The sequence below is a fragment of the Aethalodelphis obliquidens genome, unplaced genomic scaffold, assembly GCF_003676395.1.
Source record: "Aethalodelphis obliquidens isolate GAN/ISIS:26980383/991018 unplaced genomic scaffold, ASM367639v1 scaffold31, whole genome shotgun sequence".
Taxonomy (NCBI): domain Eukaryota; kingdom Metazoa; phylum Chordata; class Mammalia; order Artiodactyla; family Delphinidae; genus Aethalodelphis; species Aethalodelphis obliquidens.
The window spans coordinates 21809279-21830981 of record NW_020837975.1 but is presented as its reverse complement, the minus strand read 5'-3'; the positions used below and the strand labels follow the sequence as shown (position 1 = coordinate 21830981).

General features: G+C 41.8%; 2 protein-coding genes across 8 annotated transcripts in view; one reads left to right on the top strand and one right to left on the bottom strand.

Annotated features, from left to right (window-relative positions):
- Positions 1 to 21703, bottom strand: part of LOC113631214 (DLA class II histocompatibility antigen, DR-1 beta chain) — an 86441-nt gene that overhangs the window by 61388 nt on the left and 3350 nt on the right. The window contains exons 3-5 of one of the 3 annotated variants that reach the window (XM_027127525.1): positions 19748 to 20029; positions 19132 to 19242; positions 17736 to 18106 (exon numbers count right to left, since the gene is read on the bottom strand). The exons of the other annotated variants lie outside the window; for them this stretch is intronic. Coding sequence (XP_026983326.1) covers positions 18099 to 18106; positions 19132 to 19242; positions 19748 to 20029 — 401 coding nt within the window. The 3' untranslated portion in view covers positions 17736 to 18098. Of the gene's footprint in view, positions 1 to 17735; positions 18107 to 19131; positions 19243 to 19747; positions 20030 to 21703 lie in introns of those variants that run through there. 3 annotated transcript variants of the gene reach the window in all.
- On the top strand, positions 1668 to 14121 carry LOC113631215 (HLA class II histocompatibility antigen, DQ alpha 2 chain-like). 5 transcript variants are annotated; one of them, XR_003437224.1, is made up of 8 exons: positions 1669 to 1815; positions 5446 to 5595; positions 5737 to 5985; positions 6428 to 6709; positions 6967 to 7141; positions 7309 to 7374; positions 7943 to 7951; positions 14107 to 14121. XR_003437224.1 is itself a non-coding variant. In XM_027127528.1 (6 exons), the coding sequence occupies exons 1-5, from the start codon at positions 1734 to 1736 to the stop codon at positions 7119 to 7121; spliced, it is 918 nt and encodes a 305-aa protein (XP_026983329.1). In that variant the 5' UTR covers positions 1668 to 1733; the 3' UTR covers positions 7122 to 7141; positions 9123 to 9174. The 5 variants fall into 5 exon arrangements, 3 of the variants coding, with proteins under 3 accessions (XP_026983329.1, XP_026983330.1, XP_026983327.1); XR_003437223.1 differs by lacking the exon at positions 14107 to 14121 and having other exon boundaries at positions 1719 to 1815; positions 7309 to 7371; positions 7403 to 7946; XM_027127528.1 differs by lacking the exons at positions 7309 to 7374; positions 7943 to 7951; positions 14107 to 14121 and adding an exon at positions 9123 to 9174 and having other exon boundaries at positions 1668 to 1815.

The window sequence follows — 21703 nt, the reverse complement described above, 5'->3', positions numbered from 1 at the left end:
GCAACACCTAGGTTAACGTTTGAGTGAATAACTGAGGACCATAGCCTAGGCAACACATGAAACAGACCCTTAAACTATTATAGGATTTGGGCTTGTGTTAGGTGATCTTGAGGAGGATTTAAGAAACAGAGACTTTGTTCTTAATTGGATTCTGTCAAGAAGTGGGTGGTGAAGTGGGGTAATTCTGTAATCGGGCATCTTAATAAATCTTCCCTAGGAGGAAGGAAGATTATACTGGGGCTAAAGCTGTAATTAGGAAAGAAGCAGAGGTCATTCATATTATCTAGGGGAGAAGTACGCTTGGTCATTTTTGTGATTTGGACACAGTTCATGTTTTGTCTGTGTTGAGACATGATTACTGAGTGGCCTTGTTTTCTGCTTTGATAGTCAAAGCAGAAAGGCTGATGGTCACAGAATGGCTGTCTGATGCTGTTGCTATACGACGTTGCTTATGTTCAGCAAGAAAACACCAAAACCTAGCTATGAGTCACAGGCCAGCTCCTGGCAACACCAAGGCCTAATTAATAGTCGCAGGCAGCTCCCAGATGCCAGGGCTTTTTCTGTCTCACTCTTCTTTATAGTCTTTGTCACTGTGAGGAAAGACAGTGCTGAGAAACTGGGGGCCATCTAACAGGGACAGGGGGATTGATTCTAAATGGAACCCCATTAACCTGTGGTTTCCATAACACACAGAAAATCAATTCTTCTGAAAAAATAAGTTCCCCTCTAAAAATTGTCTTTCACTTTAGCTCAGTCCTTAGTCCCTCACAAATACCTGGGGTTTTAATGTGGCAGGATAAAGAATATTAAAATATCCAGTAGATTAAAGGAAGAACATTTTCTAAGTCAGAACAATTCCCTGAATTCTACCCTCAATATTTGACTTGACATTCTTAAGTTTAAAAAAATTATACAGCATGCCAGCCAGAGCTTTCTTTAATGTAATCAATGCTCTCCAAATTCCTTTAAAAGTAGATAGGTTCACCAAAATATAGAGCATGACGGGGAAAAAATTCAAATGAAAGATCATGCAGTTACCTTAGGCAGCATTACACGACATTACAAGTACTTTTATTGCCCTGGGTAATAAAAGCTTTTGAGAGTACGAAAAGAATAATTTACTCAACTGGATTCCTCTAAGTAGAAAAGGCAAAGGTACTCCTTGGCTATCACCAGCAGAAATCACTTGGATCAACTCAATATTTAGAGAATTCCATATGCACTATGGAAACAAAGAGAAAGACAGTTAACCCACATAAGGAGGCAAGAGAAATGGGAGGAGGTGGGGCCTGCCAGGGAGGGGGACGAACTCAGGGGAGAGACCCTGGAAGTTATAGCCCAGAATATCCTGTCGGACACCATATTAGTGATGACTTCATCTGTCCACGAGTCTGCTCAGAAATTCCCAGCCCTCTTGTCACCAGCAGGCATACACATATGTGAGAAGACTCTGATTTAATACCCTCCCTCCTTTCATAGAAAACTCCCTCAGGTCCACTCTGAGTGGAGGCCGCCTCAGAACCAAGGGATTTCCCAGCCCCTTCGAGGCCTCTTAGTACAAAGTCTTCATCTGGCAACTAAGGTGTCATCATAGGGGATTTTTCTGATTGGCCAAGTGTGGTTTGGGTGTCTACAGAGTGTGGTTTGGGTGTCTACAGAGTTCCTTCTCAGCTCAGCCCTCATCATTGCTCTGCAACTCAGAACAGCAACTGCTGAGACCACCTTAAAGTAGGATGGTCCTGAACAGAGCTCTGATTCTGGGGACCCTCACCCTGACCATCATGATGAGCCCCTGTGGAGGTGAAGACATTGTGGGTGAGTGCATGGTTGAGGGATGTGGGGACTAGAGTTGGGGAACAGGGAATTGAAGGGAAAAAAAGATAGAGTTTGGCCTAGAAACAATAGCAACTCCTCAAAGCGTTCTCAATATTAAGCAAATCTAAAACTTAGAGTCATTCCTCCTGCAGGAAACCAGAGTCCAGACCCACTCTCTTTGCTACTTGTGCTGTTGCAGAGCTCACCAAGGACACTATTGTGTTTCTGATATTGGATCCAGTGAATATGTCCTGGAGGGCTCTAGGGCATTCATTCATTATTGCCTCAAAGATTAGAAACGTTTCCATAAGTGGATATTTTGTTACTAAAATTTTATGAACTATTGCTCCTAAATTTCTCTGAGTAAATTTTGAAGCTTTTTGTATATTTCTCCTAAAGTGTATCTTGGGGTAAACAGTTCCATGAATTCTGTATACTGTGTAGATACAAAGAAGGGTGACCTTTTCAGTCTCAGATCTACATACATTTTCATGCTGTCATCTCGCACAGGTGGGGAGAGGGTAAGCAAGCCCAGCAGAATGCCTTTACACAAGGCGTTTTACCACAGGGTCCTCACTTAACCTCAGTTACCTCATACATGTCACCTCACAAATAACCAAGTAAAAGACGTGCGTAGAAATGCTTTCTAAGTGATTAAGACACACAAATGTCAAAGATTATTCTTATTTTTTTAGTTTTACCGTTACAAGTGTAGCTTTGCTTTATTTTCTTTAACAAAGTAAGAAATTTCCTTATTTTTATTTTAAAATTGAGAACTTTATGATAAGAAACTTGATGAATCAAATTATATTGTTTTCAAATTGTTAGCCCAAATTACCAGTTCTTTGCCCCATCTAAGGAAGTCCTTCAAGAAGAATGGGCAAGCACAGATTATTTATTTGGTCCCTTAGGCCCCTCTGCCTTTGCTGTCCCCCTCCTTCCACCCTCTTTTCTTACATTCCTTCGTCTTCCTTTCCTTCCAGGATCCATCCCTGGCCCACATCTTTGTTACTTTATAGACATTGAGTGAGTTTGTAAAAACCGAAGTAGAAAGGCCAGGTAGTTCAAAAGGGAAGTGAAATGGAGGGTTACTCTAATCTTCAGCAACTTTGCTAACCATGAATGCTCCCATTCTAATTGTGTGTGGTAGTGGAAGTTTCACGTACTTCTCCAGAGCACTTCTAAATTTTGTTTCTTCAGCGTCACACTAGAGTGTCCTGGTCAGGCTCGACTTCCTCATTGGGCACAGGGGACACAGGCCAAGGGCCTGCAGTGCTTATAGGGCTCCATGAAAGTATTTTATTATTTTAATTAGAAAAAAAAATGAACTTTTAGGGTAGAAGAAAATGTTTTAATTTTTAGTTTAGCCTAGATTATATTTGTCTTTATCCCAGTATGGCCATAAAATATGACTTTTAATATTTTTATGGAGGAAAGCTTGCTTATGCAACAGCGCTTAGGGCTCACAATCATACTGCAGCCCTGGTCACTGCTGATTCTGATTGTCATATAATTCTGCTACCTCTGTGCTTGTCAGTCTTCCCCAAAGTCTCTGTGATCCTCAAGAATAGTAATTGACATTTTGTACTCATTCTTGAACACGCAGCAAGCTAAGTTTGGGGGATGCAAAAATGAAAAGACGTGCTATCTGCCCCATGGAGTGTACTAAGATTAGTAATGCTAAGAAAATGGTGCAGAAAAACAGAAGGAGTATTGCTGAGCAGGGCAATGGATGCAGCTGAGGCTGAAGCTGTAAAAGTGAATTGGTTCCAGTTGGCACAGCAGTGCGATGCTCTTCAGTGCTGGCAACTCAGGACAAGTAGCCGATGAAGAGAATAATTGCATACATCCATGGTTGAAAAGGAGTCAAGAATATTCACTACAGGGATAAGGAGGCTACATTGGAAGGCCTTTTAAGTGATCAACCAAGGGGTCATGCTGGGTAATGATGAGGAATAGATTGACTTGAAAGCAGGACACTGGGATGGAGAGGTTGGAGGTTATAATGTGAGCAAAAATATGTGTAATGAGAGAACTTAGCTAAAAAGTTGGTAACTAAGCCGAAACTTCAAGAATGAACTGGGGCTTCCCTGGTGGCACAGTGGTTAAGAATCCACCTGCCAATTCAGGGCACATGGGTTCGATCCCTGGTCCAGGAAGATTCCACATGCCGTGGAGCAACTAAGCCCGTGCACCACAACTACTGAGCCTGCACTCTAGAGCCCACAAGCCACAACTACTGAAGCCCACGCATCTAGAGCATGTGCTCCACAACAAGAGAAGCCACCACAATGAGAAACCTGATCACCTCAACGAAGAGTAGCCCCCACTGGATGCACCTAGAGAAAGCCCGCACGCAGCAACAAAGACCCAACACAGCCAAAAATAAATAAATTAATTAATTAAATAAATTTTTAAAAAAGAATGAACTGGAGGTGTCCAGGAAATCCTAACAGATAATTTCATTTCAGGGGGAAAAAAAAAAAACAGACCCTGCAAAGACCAAGGAACATGAAAGGATAATGTCATTTGGTTTGATTAATAGCTAAGGTCAGATGAGGATGTTGGATACATCCATACCAGAATTCAGCACAGAACACTGTACTTGCTCCTTTACTCACCTGACTCTCCCGTTAATCAATATTCTCCTTGTTGGCAGAGACCATGCCTGATTGATATTTTACTCTTTGCCTCCCACAATGTCTGAAACCCTGTTGATGCTCAGTAATTGAGGAAGGAAGGAAAGAGAAAATGATAAAAGGCTTGTATGTGTCTGGACAAAATTGTCCAGTCAGGCTTACTTGAGTAGAGTCCAACTGAACCGGTTGCCATTCTGCTTTGGCATCCTCAGAAAAGTATATTGTCCATTTGAAGAAAACGGCAGCACAGTACCTTGAGTCCTCAACAAATACGTGTTGAGTCAGAAAAAGAAGTTTAGTAACCTCCTTAAAGAAAAAAATAGGGGTGGGAAGTAACAGAAATCCAAAATAAAACTTCCATTTCTTACTTCAGAAGCAATCAAGCACTCTCCTTTAAGGATCACTACTGTTAACAAAACAGACAACTTAAAACCATTGTTTATTCTTTATATGTTTTGTAATACTGTCACTGTCCTTGTCATACTCGTTCTTACACCCTGTAACAGTTAGAGGAAACTCTTTTAAAATAATAAGATTCCGTGTGCTTTTCCTTGGTTTAAAAAAAATAAGATGGGGCTTCCCTGGTGACGCAGTGGTTGAGAGTCCGCCTGCTGATGCAGGGGACACAGGTTCGTGCCCCGGTCTGGGAAGATTCCATGTGCCGCGGAGCGGCTGAGCCTGTGAGCCATGGCCGCTGAGCCTGCGCGTCCGGAGCCTGTGCTCCGCAACGGGAGAGGCCACAACAGTGAGAGGCCCGCGTACCACAATCAATCAATCAATCAATCAATCAATAAGAAATGAATCTTGTATAGAAAACGTTCTGCTCTGAGCCAGTCCTGAGGGGAGAGGAACCATAATGAATGTGTTATTAACTGATGAAAGAAGTAAGTGAGAAAGAAAACTTATGAAGCAAAGGGAAGTAAACTAACACCATGATCATTCATTCATTCCCTTCTTTCTTCTTTCTTTCCATTATGATATTTATCACAAGCCTACAATGTGCCAGGTACTGAGCTGGACATGCAGGAAATAGCAGTAAACAGGGCCTGTGAAAAGTCTACCCTTCTGAGCATATGTTATAGTGGAAAGACAGACTGGATTCTAACAGGACAGCTACCAACACTGAGGGCGAAGGAAACAGGTGCTGGGAATTTTGCTTTGAGACTGTGCCAGAGGTGAAGACTACAGTGTTTGAGAGTTGTTTCTTCTGTAACTTTGTTTAACATGGTTCTTTCCTCTCCCTCTGTTTTGCACCTTCCTGCCCCTCACCTTCACTTATCAGCTGACCACGTTGCATCCTATGGCACAACTATCTACCAGTCTTTTGGGCCCTCTGGCCAGTACACCCAAGAATTTGATGGAGATGAGCTGTTTTATGTGGACCTGGAGAAGAAGGAGACTGTCTGGCGGCTGCCTGTGTTTAGCGAATTCGCAGGTTTTGACCCACAGGGTGCCCTGAGAAACATAGCTGTGGCGAAACATAACTTGGATATCCTGATTAAACACTCCAACTTTACCCCTGTTACCAATGGTAGGTGTCCACCATTCTGCCTCTCTTTACTGAAACTATTGTTTCATACCAGGCCTCACTCTCTTGTTCCCTAAGGAGAGATACCCTTCACCACTCTATAAAACTCTCTCCTTTCCAAGGAGTCCCCAGATTTTCTCATAGTAATTACTGGACCCTCATCCTCCCTCTTCTCAAAGATCACATATTTCCATGTAATATAAGGATCCCTACTCCCATAACATATCCCTTGAATCCCACAGACCTCCCTCCTTAACAAGCATGCCCACAGAGAACATGGGGATAAAGCAGAGGCAGTGAATAGCATCTCCCAAGCAAAAGGGAAACAAGAGCTCTTCCACTGTCAGACTGGGAAATGTTGGTGGGAGGGCTCCCCCAGGATGCAATGCAGAACCTCAGGGCAGAGCTATCCTCATTTCACATCAGTGCTGTTTTCTCACCACAGAGGTTCCTGAGGTGACTGTGTTTTCTAAGTTCCCTGTGTTGCTGCGTCAACCCAACACCCTCATCTGTCTTGTGGACAACATCTATCCTCCTGTGATCAACATCACATGGTTGAGGAACGGACACACAGTCAGAGAGGGTGTTTCTGAGATCAGCTTCCTCACGAAGAATGATCTTTCCTTCCTCAAGATCAGTTATCTCACCTTCCTGCCTTCTGATGATGATGTTTATGACTGCAAAGTGGAACACTGGGGCCTGGAGGAGCCACTGCTGAAACACTGGGGTATGTACGAGTTCCACCCCTTTGATACTTTCTCTTCTCTATCAAGTACAGAATGTCCTGCCTTTTAGCCCCTAAATCACATGGTCCAGAGCTTGTTTTCCACACTTCAAGTGTTTCTAAAGATATACTTCCCTCTCTTCCCTAAGCCTGCTGCCCTGAGTCTTTGTAGAATGAACACCACACCTCCTGCCCCATCCCAAACACATGCACATGAACCAACACTCTGTATTCTGAGTTTTACAACTTCACTTTTGCAGAACCTGAGATTCCAACCCCTATGTCAGAGCTGACAGAGACTGTGGTCTGCGCCCTGGGGTTGACTGTGGGCCTTGTAGGCATCGTGGTGGGCACTGTCTTCATCATCCAAGGCCTGCGCTCAGGTGGTCCCTCCAGACACCAAGGGCCCTTGTGAGTTGCTCCCTAGAAGGGAAGGTAAGGATTCAGATTTGTCAGCACTGGAGACAGTATAGGAGGAAAGAAAGTGGGAAGAGGTTTGTGGACTCAAATGTGGTTGAAAGGTTGAGGAGAACTGGGAAAGGTCATGATGATTACACAGAAGGCCCCTAGGACTCATCAGTCTCATGTCTGTCCTGTTGCAGGTGCACTGCCCGTCTACCAGAGCAGAAGAGTGGACATGCTAGGTGACCTAGAACTATCTTCATATAGTTCTTATAGTTCTTCATATAGCTTCATATAGCTTCTCTCCTCTCACCTCTTCTCTGGGACTTATCCCTTAAAGCTCACATATACCTCGGAATTCTCCCCCTGACCACCTGATGATTTTTTTCTGTTCTCAATAGTTACATACCATGGGATCACTGCCGTATTCCACCCAGTTACCTAATCCCTAGTGACCCTGATCCACTATCATCATGGAAGCAATGAATCCTCCTTTTATTGAAACTTTTCCTGTCTTTCATCTCAAGGCTGACTAGGACCTTGTTCCCTTATGCTTTAGGCCCCTTAATTTCGTTTCTCAGATCACGTTTCATGCCCAGTAACACAAGAGCAACCTGTGTAGCCTAATAATATGTTGTTATCTTAGCTGAGATTATTATTTCTCTCTTCCTTCTGTTCCCATTCTTGGCACTGTCACCCACCCCCCTAATTCAGGCATCATTGAAGATAATATATACTCTTCTCCCATGGTGTAGATTTGTTATAGCAGAAATACAAAAACCAAGAAATAAGTCTGTACTCATCTTAATATAGCTTTTAAAAGTTATGACAGAGGCTTCCCTGGTGGCGCAGTGGTTGAGAGTCTGCCTGCTGATGCAGGGGACGTGGGTTCGAGCCCCGGTCCGGGAAGATCCCACATGCCGCGGAGCGGCTGGGCCCGTGAGCCATGGCCGCTGAGCCTGCACGTCTGGAGCCTGTGCTCCGCAATGGGAGAGGCCACAACAATGAGAGGCCTGCGTACCGCAAAAACAAACAAACAAAAAAAATTATTGAGACAATCAGAAATAATTTTAGGTGTGGTAATGGCATTGCTGTTATATTTCTAAAAAGTTGTTATATCTTAGATTTTCATAGTAAAATATTTATCAATGAAATTATATATTGTCTAAGATTATCTTTAAAATAACCCAGTATGCATATAATATTAAATGGGTGGATTTACAAAATTGTCCATGAACTGATCATTTTTAAAACTGGACTGTTGATACATGGTACTATTCTCCCTATTACTGTATATAGTTGAAATGTTCCATAATACAAAGGTTTTTTTAGATATTCCAGGAAAGCCAAAAGAAAAAATAAGCAGAGAAGCATTCTGTTTGAAGTTATTTTGGTTTTTAAGGTTTTCCTTATTTGTATTGCAGTTAAGAAACACTGAGTATCCAAATCCTGTTCTACACCTTAGAACCTCTCAGAAATGTAACCCTAAAGAGTGTGTATACAACAAAGAATAATAGCAAAAGAAAGCAAAGTAATGTTCACTTTATTATTGGTTGGGCTAAACCCCAAACTTTATTAAATATAATTACTAGTTCAATCTATAATGTAAAAATGGTCACTTAGAAGCGATGCTGTGATACATACCATACTACATTCTGAGTGTATTAAAGTAATGTGAAAACAGATACATTTATTGTCTTTGAAGAATTTACATTCCAATAGGAGGAAGCATACATACATGAAACAGTTTCACAAACATCCAAGTACAAACTCTGAAGAATTTATAAAGGAAAAGAACAAGGTAATATGAGAGAGTATTGCACAGGAACCAAGTATAATTTGGTGTTTAGAGAAGGCTTGTATAAATGTCTGAGATGAAACAAGATGGTTTACAGTAAGTGAAGGACAAGGTTAAAGAGGGCAGAGCAAATGTTTGAGAAATCTAACAGTATGAAAGAGAGTATGAGGAACTTCCCTGGTGATTCAGTGGTTAAGAATCTGCCTTCCAATGCAGGGAACGTGGGTTCGATCCCTGGTCGGAGAACTAAGATCCCACATGCCGCAGGGCACGCCGCAACTACTGAGCCCATTTGCCACAACTAGAGAAATCTGCACGCTGCAATGAAGAGCCCGTGCGCCACAATGAAAGATCCCGCATGCCACAACTAAGACCTGATGCAGCCAAATTAATTACTTTTTAAAAAGAGAGTATGACAATAAAATAAAACAAAAATTATTACAGTTTAGTAGAGAAAGTTTATGTAAGAGCAAGCAAGCTATTTCAATTCTTTCTAATTAGTCCTTAGTGAAAAGATACTTCCTCTATAAAAGTAATAATGACGGGCTAAAAAATTGGAAAATGTAATAGGAAGATTTAAAAAATAATAGAATAATATAAAAATTATAATAATAGAATTATTATTATGTAATATAAAAATTAAATCAAGAAAACCTCCTTGAAATTTTCTCCCTGAAAAAGAAGACAAAGAAATGTAATATATGGTAGAAAAGATAAGACACAGAGAATAGACCTGGCAACATCAAGTAACAGAGCTAGAGAGGGATACAGAGAAATGAAGGAGGAAATTTATGAAAACAAGTAAAGGAAAATTTTCCAGATATAAAAGACCTAATTCTTTACATGGAATGGGGACTTTCAGATATTTAGCAAAATTAATGAAAAAAAACTCATTCTTAGATACATTAAAAATTTTTTTAATCATTTTTAAAATTTCAGAATCTCAAGTGTTAAAAGAAGATCATAAAATATCCCAATGAGGGAAACAAAACAAACAGACAACAGACACTGTTAAACCGTCAGATACTTACATCATAAAGATAATGAAAAAGGCCTGGAAGTTCTAAAGGAAAAGTATTTTCTATTAATAAATGTATACCTTTTCAAAATCACAATTAGGCATGAAGAAAGGATAAAATACTGTTAGACATAAAAGAATAAAAAATGTACCTAGCACACATAGCTTTATTGGAAGTTGATTAAGAATATGACTTAGTTAAGTGAGGTTGTTAATCAGGAAACAGGAACGTACTTGGGGAGTGGCATCAGCAACATGGTCGAACAAGATGTCTCTCGTTCATATCCCCCTTTTAACAACAATTTGGTATCCATTCCTGGATAAAGATACCTTTGTGGGAGCTATGGGATCCAACACCATATGCTAAGGAATCCAGGAGGAGTCTTGCCAACCATGCATCAGATAACAAGCATACAGACCTCAGTCATGGCTAGGGACCCTGCAATGGCCCATGAACTGGCTCAGCCCCTCTTAGCTATTATCTGGGAACCCGCAGAGAACAGTCTTAGACAATTACTCATAGGTGAGAGAGCCTTTGTGGAAGTCCAGGTTTCCAGTGGAGAACTTCCAGCACACCACTGGAGCAAAGAAATACAAGTTGGACACACTGGAGAGGGTAGGAGGAACAGCATCACTCCTCCCCAAGGCAGCACAGCTTGGTGCCAAGAGAGACCTTCTCAACTCACGAATTATCCTGTAAGGATAATTGTAAGGAAAGTGAGAGCATGTGAGTGAACACCTGTCTTCCTCAGCTGTGCGGGAAACTGCCATTTCTCTCTCACCCCATCCAGAGTAGTGAGTCATAACTTACGTTACTGGGGGTGAGTAGAGGCCAGCAAAGTGGCAGATAGAACTCTTGGAAGATATGAAAGAGGCGCAGATCCTTCAAGATGTCCACCAACAAGCCACTGGGGATACCTCACCATTGAATCCCATCAGTTTGCCCACAGGCACTCCCAACACCCCATACACCTCACCCACACACCCCCCACACTGTGGCCAGCTCCCTGTGTGCACTCCTGACAGCAGCAAGAGTGAGCTTTGGCAGACAACTAATGAGTAGCACAGAAAGCCAGCCCAAATCTGTAGGCCAGGGAGAGAACATGAACCTGAGCTTCAGCTCCATTCTTGGGAAAACAAAAGGGAAGCTGTCAGCAGCCAGCCTGGTACATTGCAGAATCAAGAGAAGGCATACAAGTTTAAGCATTGTGCCACGAGAGAGCAAGAAGTGTGGTACAGGCATATCCATAAAAGGTCTGAGAGAGTCTCAGAATCCCTAGCAAGACGGACAGAACGTGTTTCTCTCCCAAAGTCAGTTAGTAAAGACTGGAGGAGGTGATTGCTACTTCAAATGCAAAGACAGAAATGAAGGACTTCAAGAAACATGAAAAATCAAGGAAACATGACACACCAAAGAATCAAAATAATCTTCCAGTAACTGACACCAGGACGTGGAGGTCTATAATTTACCCAAAAATGCTCTTTTAAGGAAGCTCAGTGAGCTACAAGAAAACACAGAAAGACAGCTCAATGAAATCAGGGAAACAATACATGAACAAAATTAGAAGTTTAATAGAGAAATAGAAATCTTAAAAAAAAAAACAAATAGAAATTCTGGATATGAAAAGTACAACAAAAAATGCTCTTTCTGCCTGATGGAAAGAAGAGGAAGATTCTTTCATCTTCTTTCCATCAAGTAGAGGAAAGAATCTGTGAATTAGAAGACAGGAACTTTGAAATTATCCACTCAGAACAAAACAAAGAAAAAAGAATGAAAAAGAGTGAATAAAGCCTAGAAGATCTGTAGAATACAATCAAATGTAACCCTCTGTCAATTATTGGAGTCCCAGAAGGAAAAGAGATGGAGAAGGGAACATAAAGCTTATTTAAAGAAACAATGGCAGAATCTAAAAAAGAGTGGATATGTGTATATGTATAACTGATTCACTTTGCTGTACAGCAGAAAGTAACACAACATTGTAAATCAACTATACTCCAATAAAAAATTTTAATGCAAAAAAATAAGTAAATAAATAATAAAATAGCCCTGCCAGTATCACTCTCTTTAAAAAAAGAAAGAAAAGAAATAATCACTGAGAGTTTCCTATATCTGAGGTGAGATTTGGATATCTAAGTTCATGAAGCTCATAGTTAAGAAACAAATTCAACTTAAAGGGCTTCCCTGGTGGTGCAGTAGTTGAGAATCTGCCTGCTAATACAGGGGACACGGGTTCGAGCCCTAGTCTGGGAGGATCCCACATGCCGCGGAGTAACTAGGCCCGTGAGCCACAACTACTGAGCCTGCACGTCTGGAGCCTGTGCTCCGCAACAAGAGAGGCCGTGACAGTGAGAGGCCCGCGCACCGCGATGAAGAGTGGCCCCCTCTTGCCACAACTAGAGAAAGCCCTCGCACAGAAACGAAGACCCAAAACAGCAAAAATAAATTAATAAACTCCAACGCCCAACATCTTCTTAAAAAAAAAAAATTCAACTTAAAGAGATTTTCTCAAAGATGTATTATGATAAAGTTGTAAAAAATCAAAGACAGAGATAATCTTAAAAGCAGCAAGAGAAAAGAAGCTTATAACTTATGAGGGAAACTATAATGCTATCAGATTTCTCAAAAGAAATCTTACGTTTAAGGACAGAAGGTGATGATATATTCAAAATTGCTGAAAGAGTTTGGTACAAGAGGTTGATGAAGGAAGATTATGAACTCACCTCCTCCAATGGACACACCCAGTCTACAGCTATAAATGGAACAATTTCCTCTGGAAAAAAAAAATAACTAAACTAAAAGCTGGCTTAACAACACCTGCACATCAGGCAAATGAGAGGGAAACCACATCAAGGCAAGAGAGGCTGAGTCATTATCTTTCCATAAACCCTTCTCCAGGTACAGCAACCCACAATTGGGAAGGAACTCAAAATCCAGAGCTTCTCCCTGAGGAGCAAGGGGTGTGAGCACCACAATATAGACACCCCAACTTTTAAGACCTGCACCTGAGAGATGAGTCCCCAAAACTTCTAGCTTTGAAAGCCAATGGCTCTCATGTCCATGAGACAATATTGTAGTGAACCAAGAAATGGCTCTTAAAGGGCTCACACACAGACTCACTCGACGCAGGTCCCAGCACAGAAGCCATTTGAAAAGTGCCCAGACTTTATGGGAATGAGGCTCATTTGATGACCTTAAAGTGTCAGCCTAAGGAGCAGGGGTCTGCTGGGATACTCCCCAGGGATGCAGGCTGGCAGCCACCATCTTCGCACTCTCCCTCTGCTATGCTAAGGTGGGCAGACACCTTTTTATTTTTTTATCCTACGCCTTTTTTTTTCAGGGATTCCATCTTTACACTCCCACTTTGTATCGCGCTAGCCAGCAGGTGCTATCGTCACACTATTCCTGTGCCACACTCCAGAGCACCAGTATTTCCTGCAGGGGAGCTTTTACTTGGGTCTGGTGTCCTGGTTTTTGGGTCTGGTGTCCCAGTTTTTGTGGCTGCAACCCAGTGGGATGTCTTTGGATCACCTGGTTCTGGAGGGCAGGGAGATTCACACTCCTAGGTCCAATAGGACTGTAACAATCATACGGTTCTTGGCAGACTACCACCCCAAGGGTACTGCACAAATAGCAGACTGAAACACATTCCCAGTCTTTCTGAGAAAGAGGCTTATTTTTTGTCCAGGAGTTTTGGCCTGAGGGGCAGGTTTCTGGTTTGGCACAATTCTAAGGGGTCATAGAGGTACTTGCATGCAACAGAAGCCAGTGGACAAAATCTTTGCACTCTCCCCCTGCCTTGCTCCAGCCCACTGGTGCCCTCCACAGAAGCGTATACCTTTGGTGCCCTGATTTTTCCAGCTGGTGCTAGGAGATGCCTCTACATTGTCTGGCTTAGGGTGACACTAGGCTCAGGGGTGACAAAGAACTATAACAAATGTAGAAAAGTTCTTAAACAGCTACCAACCCAGGGCACAGTAAGAAGCAACAGACCCGGGAGATCAGTATTTCTGTGAAAGAGGACTATTAGCTTACCATCATAGCTAAAGCCTGAGGGGGAAGCTTCTAATTAAACACAAATCTAAAGGCTGACTGTAATCCCTTCCAGAGAACTTGGAGGGTGGGCACTATCATTTCACTCTCCTCTGCCACGCTCCACAGTGCCAGTAGCTCTCAGAAGGGAGCTCTTACACTCTTCTGGTGCCCTGGTTTTTGTAGCTGCAAGATTCAACATCTGCAAATCAATCTAGGTGATATACCATATTAACAAATAGAAGAATAAAAAACATGATTATCTCAATACATGCAGAAAAAGCTTTTGGCAAAATTCAACACCTGTTTATGATAAAAACTCTCAACAAAGTGGGTATAGAGGGTTCATACCTCAACATAATAAAGGCCATGTATGACAAACCCATAGCCAACACGCTACTCAACATTGAAAGGCCAAAAGCATTTCCTCTAAGATCAGAATGAAAACAAGGATGACCACTCTAGCCACTTTTATTCAACATAGTATTAGAAGTCCTAAAATCAGACTAAAATAAATTAATTAATTAAAGGAATCCAAGTTGGAAGGCAAGAAGCACTGTTTGCAGACAACATGACAGTATATATAGAAAATCCTGAAGGCACCACCAAAAACCTATTAGAGCAATAAATTAATTCAATAAAGTTGTAGGATACAAAATTAGTACATAGAAATCTGTTGCGTTTCTATACACTAACAACAAACTATCAGAAAGAGAAATTAAGAAAACAATCTTATTTACAACTGCATCAAAAAAATAAAATACCTAGAAATAAATCTCACCAAGGAGGTAAAAGACTTGTACTCTAAAAACTATAAGACACAGATGAAAGAAATTGAAGATGACACAAACCGATGGAAAAATGTAACATGGTCATGGAGTGGAAGAAGTTAATATTGTTAAAATGACCAAAGCAGATTCAATGCAATCCCTATCAAAATATCAATAGCATTTTTTCACAGAATTAGAACAAATAATTCTAAAATGCATATGGAACCACAAATGATCCAGAATGGCCAAAGAAATTTTTAGAAAGAACAAAGCTGGAGATATCAAGCTCCCTGATTTCAAATATATTGTAAAACTATAGTAATCAAAACAATATAGTATTGGCATAAAAACAGACACGTAGATCAATGGAACAGAATAGAGATCCCAAATATAAACCCATACACATATTTTCAATAAAGGAGCCAAGAATACACAGTGGGAAAAGAAAAGTCTCTTCAATTAATGGCGTTGGGAAAAGTAGACAGCTACATGAGAAAGAAAGAATATGAACCACTATCTTACACCATACACAAAAATTAACTCAAAATAGATTAAAGATTTGAATATAAGACCTGAAACCTTGAAACTCCTAGAAGAAACATAGATGGTAAGCTCCTTGACATTGGCCTTTGCGATGACTTTTTGACACCAAAAGTAAAGGCAACAAAAGCAAAAATAAACAAGTCAGACTACATCAAACTAAAAAGCTTCTGCACAGCAAAGGAAACTATCAACCAAATGAAAAAAAAATTTACTGAATGGGAAAAAAATTTGCAAATTATATATCTGCTAAGGAGTTAATATCCAAAATGTATAAAAATATCATACAATTCAAAAGCAAAACAAAGTCTGATTAAAATATGGGCAGAGGGGCTTCCCTGGTGGCGCAGTGGTTGAGAGTCCGCCTGCTGATGCAGGGGACGCGGGTTTGTGCCCCGGTCTGGGAAGATCCCACATGCCGCGGAGCGGCTGGGCCCGTGAGCCATGGCCGCTGAGCCTGCGCGTCCGGAGCCTGTGATCCACAACGGGAGAGGCCACAACAGTGAGAGGGGCACGTAAAGCAAAAAAAAAAAAAAAAAAAAGGCAGAGAATCTGAATAGACATTTTTCCAAAGAAGACATACAGACGGCCAACAGGTAAGTGAAAAGATGCTCAACATCACTAATCAATAGGGAAATGCAAATCAAAGCCACAGTAAGGTATCACCACAAAAATAAATAAATGAATGAATAAATAAATTTTTAAGATTAAATAAATATATTTTTAAAAAAGATATCACCTCACACATGTTATAATGGCTATCATCAGAAAGACAAGAAATAACAAGTGCTGGCAAGGATGTAGAGAAAAATGAATCCTTGTACACTTGGTGGTAATGTAAATTGGTTCAGCACTATTGAAAGCAGCATGGAGGTTCCTCAAAACATTAAAAATAAAACTGCCATATGATCCAGCAATTTCTCTTCTGGGTATTTATCCACAGGAAACAAAAACACTAACTTGAAAAAGATCTATGCACCCCATGTTCATTGAAGCATTAATTACAATGGCCATGATATGAAAGCAACGTAAGTGGCCATTGGTGAATGCATGGATAAAGAAACTGTGGTGTGTATATATACATAATGGAATATTATTCAGCCATAAAAAGAATGAAATCTTGCCATTTGCAACAGCATGGATTGACCTTGAGGGCATTATGCTAAGTGAAATAAGTTAGACAGAGAAAGACAAATACCATAAAATCTCACTTAACTCATGTGGAATCTTTAATAGAAAAGAACTCATAGATAAAGAGAATGAATTGGTGGTTGCCAGAGGTGGGCAAAAGTCATGAAGGTGGTGAAAAGGCACAAACTTCCCGTTATAACATATGTAAGTCCTGGGGATGTGATGTACAGCATGGTGAATCTAGTTAATTATACTGTGTTGTATATTTGAAAGTTGCTAAAAGAGTAGTTTTTTTTTAATTTGACTATGCTTTAATTGTTTAGACCCAGGATAACCCACAAACCTCTCTGTGACACAAAAGATTTTCATGGTTATTCCCCATTTCATTCAAAATATTGTAAAGATTCTACCATTTGCAATTCTGTTATTTAAAATAATAAAAATAAAATAAAATAATATAGTCCGTAAGTTTCTTTAAGAGGGCACAGTAAACTACAAGACATGGAAACATGCTAATGTGAGTGAACAAATGAAGATACAGCTGCAGCTTTCAGTGATGGAATACTCCTGCTCTACCTACAGTATTCTATGTGACATCTCAGTTGTGACACGAGACTGTCTGATTCACTAGACCTCAAATATTAGTAAGCTTACTTCCTTTTTTTAACTTTTAGATAAAACGCAAATATGAAGGAGATGTCCTTTTCATTCTTCCCACCACTGTGGAATCCACTGATCTGCTCCAGTGGTTTCCCAGCAGAGATTCTCTGGATTCTACCCAGAGCTGCTGAATCAGACTCCTGGGTACAGCCTGCTTCTCAACCAGCTCCCAGCCTGTGTGTTGGTCTGACAGCTGGATAACTATCTAACCTCCCCACAAGGGAGGCCTCCTTCCTGTAACCCTGACAGGTGGTCATTGGAAGAGTAGATCTAAAAAGTTCTCATCACAAGAAAAATATTGTAACAATCTATAGTGATGATGTTAACGAGACTTATTGTAGTGATCATTTTGCAAAAATATATACAAATACTGAATCATCATGCTGTACAGCCAAAACTAATATAATGTTGTATATCAATTATACCTCAATAAAAAATATATGATTAGCATAGGGACTTCCCTATGGTCCAGTGGTCCAGTGGTTAAGACTCCGTGCTCCCAATGCAGGGGGCTCGGGTTCAATCCCTGGTCAGGGAACTAGATCCCGCATGCCGCAACTAAAGATCCCGCATGCAGCAACGAAGATCCCATGTGCCACAACTGAAACCCGGCGCGAGTCTTAATAAATATTAAAAAAATATATGATTAGCATAAACTTAATAAAAAAGAAGGCTCAGGGTATAGATAACTCATATTCATGTTTAATTACGATATACCCTATAGCCAGGTAACGGTTACAATGTGCTTCTCTTGAGCAGTCTGCAGAGGGAGAAAGCAAACAGAAAAATCCCTTGGGGTCTGAGTAGATGTTCAGTAGACGCTGTTGGCAGTACACCGGCAGAGGCTCCAGGGTCAGTGCAGGAAGCAGCATCACAGTCAAATTCTTGGGGCAGGGCAAGGGGTAACCTGGTGACTGTGTTAGAGTTAATGGAGGAACCTGATCTCAGAGGAACAGGCTGACAGGCAACTGGGAATTCTGGGCAAGAACAGGCAGCTATTGCAGAAGAGCAAAAACCAATCCCCGTCAAAGCGTCCTCAGGAGTCAGTGCCCTGGAGAAGAGAGAGAGTGATCAGCACATGGCACCCTGAGGGACGTGCCCCCTCACCTCTTCTCGGCCTGCAGCATCCGACAGAGAAAGCTGAGGTCCGGGGCATGTCACCATCACCTCCCCTAACATCTGTGTAGAGGTGAATCAGCTGAAGAGGGCACAACACTTCAGCCTGACACAGATGTGTGGAAGGCTGGGGAGCAGCTGTTAGCCTTCTGGGGGACATGAAGACGTCAAACTTTTAATAAATTAGATAATAACTCACCTTCTTTCCACCACGCATAGCCTCTTTCAGTCACTATAAATGCCCACAGGCAGTAGTCACCAACATGTGGCACAAAGTGGGTATCATCCTGGTGTCTAGCACTAACACCACAGTTCTGGCTCTAAGTTTCACAGAAAGAGGCCACCAAAGTTATGGCCTGATTCTGGAGAACAACCTCAGGAGCTTCCTACAGAAACTGGGTGAACTTCTCCCCTAACTCTTGATCCCATAGCAGAAAATAGGCCACGGATGAGACCATTGTGCTCAGGTATACTCACCTCACACCCTTCCCTCTTTTACCTGTCCCCATAACCCCCAGTGAAACAGAGCAAAAACAGTACCTGCTGGTGGAGGCCCAGGAGGTCCCACAAAAGGTCTCATGACACAAACAGCAAGTGTCTTGCCCACCCCAAAGGGAAATGAGATAAGCAACTTAATTTGAAATATATTTCTTCCCTACCCATCCTCTCTACCCACAAGGCCTTAACTGCCCTAAAATAAAATCTCCCCAAATGAATGGAACTGCCACTAGAAGGAAGCCCTAGAATAAATCCCACCTGTCACCTCTGTGAAAGGGCTACTTTTCAACCAGTAAAATCAGACTCCAATGTCTCCCTAGGTCGTTCCATTTCCGCCCACCACCAGCCTAGTCTCCTTCCTTTCAGGGTCAGGAGGAAAGAGCTACATCTAGAGGCACAGGCCTCCCTGAACAGAGGGTCTCAGTCACAGCCCGTCTTCCCCTTTTCCCCAGAGTTCCTTACCCTTCTGGCTCCTGTGACGGATGATGAGACCCAGCCCGAGGAAGATCAGCCCCAGCACAAAGCCCCCAACACCACTCAGCATCTTGCTCTGGGCGGATCCAGACTGTGCCCCTAGGGATCAGAGCCTGAGTGTCAGGGTTTGTCCCCACACCAAAGCGGGGTGTCCCTTTGAGAAGCCTAAAGTCTAGTCTGAGATACAGGAGGTGGAGGTGCCAGGGGAACCTAGTTCTCCATTCTGACTACCCCTAGGGGAGACCCGCCAACAGATCCTTGGACAGAGTGGACGGGTGGGAGAAGGGGAAAGTGGATCCCTGCTCCTCAGGGACACATCCATAACCTTACGCCCTAAGACTCTGGTCACCAGTCAATCCTTCAGAGCTACCAGGGCTGGGCTCTGGGGCCCTGGTGTGTAGAGTGAGCTCCCTGTATCTGGAAAGACAATGAGATCAGGATTCTTCTGATGCCCTTAATATGAGGCAAGAGGCACTCTTGTGTCCTGTAATTTCCAGCTCAGTAGGGATTCTGGGGACAAGGGATGAGATGGGATGGACCAAGGAAGCTCTATCTGCCCCTGTCCCGTGGGCCCCACGGTGAAAGGAAACCAAGTGCCCCTTACACCACTCCACCATGATGGGACTCTGGAGGCTGGGGTGCTCCACATGGCAGGTGTAGACATCTCCTTGCTGGGGAGTCATTTCCAGCATCACAAGCATCTGGAAGGTCCAGTCCCCATTTCTAATAAGAGGGGTGGACACAACGCCAGCTGTCTCCTCCTGGTCATTCCGGAACCACCGAACTTTGATCTGGCCTGGATAGAAATCTGTCACCGAGCAGACCAGCAGGTTGTGGTGGTTTAGAGCCTCTGTCCTGGATGGGGAGATGGTCACTGTAGGTTCCACTGAGGAAATAACAGACAGGAAAAGACACAGTGAGATGTGAGACCACACAGCAAGTCTCCGCACTGGGAAGAGTCCTTCCCTGGTACCAGGGTGGAAAGATCCTTGGATTCCAAATCTTGGATTTGGATCTAACCTGGACCACTTTATTAGCTTGAATAAAAACATTAGTCAGTTTACTTTTCAGAGTCTCAAGAGACAGTTTTAATCATTCTATGGGAGTTACTCTGTTGACACTAATTGATAAAAATGAAGCACTTTAAAATTATAAATTGCTATATTATACAAGCCACTATTTATAACATTTTTTAAATAAAATAATAAACGTGGACTTGTTCCCCCTCGCTCTCCCATCTAGAAGTGACCATGAGGATAAGCTCTAGTGACTTGTGCTAGGTCAGTGACACTGTTTTCTGTTAGGTTCTGTGCTCCCCACAGTAGAGAAAGTCCAGCAACTTTGACTCCCACCTGCTGGCCATGAGATGATCAACAGTAGTCATGGCCCCATGGACTGAGAATTAAGAAAGTACAGACATTTCTATGTCCAGTAAAATGGGACAACAGTGACCATCACATCCTTCCTACAAAGCAGTGCTTTTCAAACAGGCTACATCTATAACCCTCAGCCCTGTAATACAGAATTCGAGAGCGAGAGCACTTCTTACCAGTCAACAAAGCATCCCTCTCAGTTTTTAGCCTCATCTTAGCTCAAATGCCATTCTGTGGCGAACTCCCCACAAAAACTTATATAATTAAATACCTACACTTCCATCTCGGGTTCATTTATGCCACATATACTTTATTTGATTCATTCATTCATTCATTCAACAAATATAAATTTGACAAGCACTGGGGACCCAAAGATAAACAACAAACTGTGGCCCCTGCCTTTACAGAACTTGCAATCTAGTAACAAAGACAAAACAAAAAATAAAAACAAAAAAGAACCACAAGTGTTATGTCAAAAGTTTGTAATTTTTGAAGGAAAAGAAAGGAAACCGTGAAAACAAGTAACACTGATAAAACATCATGTTTGTCCATGCCTCGATTCCTTTATCTTCTCAGATTGCTACTCATGGTCAAATATGACACACCTCCCAACCTGTTTTACACGTATTATCCTTTATCTCTGCAGCCATTTTATTGCATCTCCCTCATTCCCTTAGTGCAAAACTATAGTAAATATTTCATGTAGTGTTTTAGCTATTTGATAATACATTATGTACTCTCATTTACTTTTTTCCCCTAATTTTCTTTTAACATTCAAGTGAGCTGCCATCCCTTTGCTATTAAGAATAACTGCCTTGCTCTGAAATCAGACATAATTATCATGTATGTTCTCTATAGAAAATATTCTGAGACTCTTGCAGAAGTTGGCCCGGGTTAGTGAGCATGTCACATGAACATACAATATAACTGGGACTTGCTGAGATCGGCAGGCAGTCTCGTCACCCCAATAACATGGTACTCGTGAGCCATCATCTGGAAAGAATCATGTTTTCAGTTTGGACTTTAACTCTCGATCAGGTTCTTCTTCCTGGGCTCTGACTAAAGTCATGGTCAGCTAGGTGAACTTATAAAATCTGTTCGTCTTAAACAGATTGGGAGTAAAAAATGGAGGTCACAAGTTCAAGAGAGAAATTTTAGAATAACTTTTATGAAAAAGAACTGAAATA

Bases quoted from the DNA above. Each gene is read 5' to 3' on its own strand.
- LOC113631215 (XM_027127528.1), top strand. From the start codon at position 1,734: ATGGTCCTGAACAGAGCTCTGATTCTGGGGACCCTCACCCTGACCATC. The intron at 5,986-6,427 runs GTAGGTGTCCAC...TTCTCACCACAG, and splicing joins CTTTACCCCTGTTACCAATG to AGGTTCCTGAGGTGACTGTG. The intron at 6,710-6,966 runs GTATGTACGAGT...TCACTTTTGCAG, and splicing joins GCCACTGCTGAAACACTGGG to AACCTGAGATTCCAACCCCT.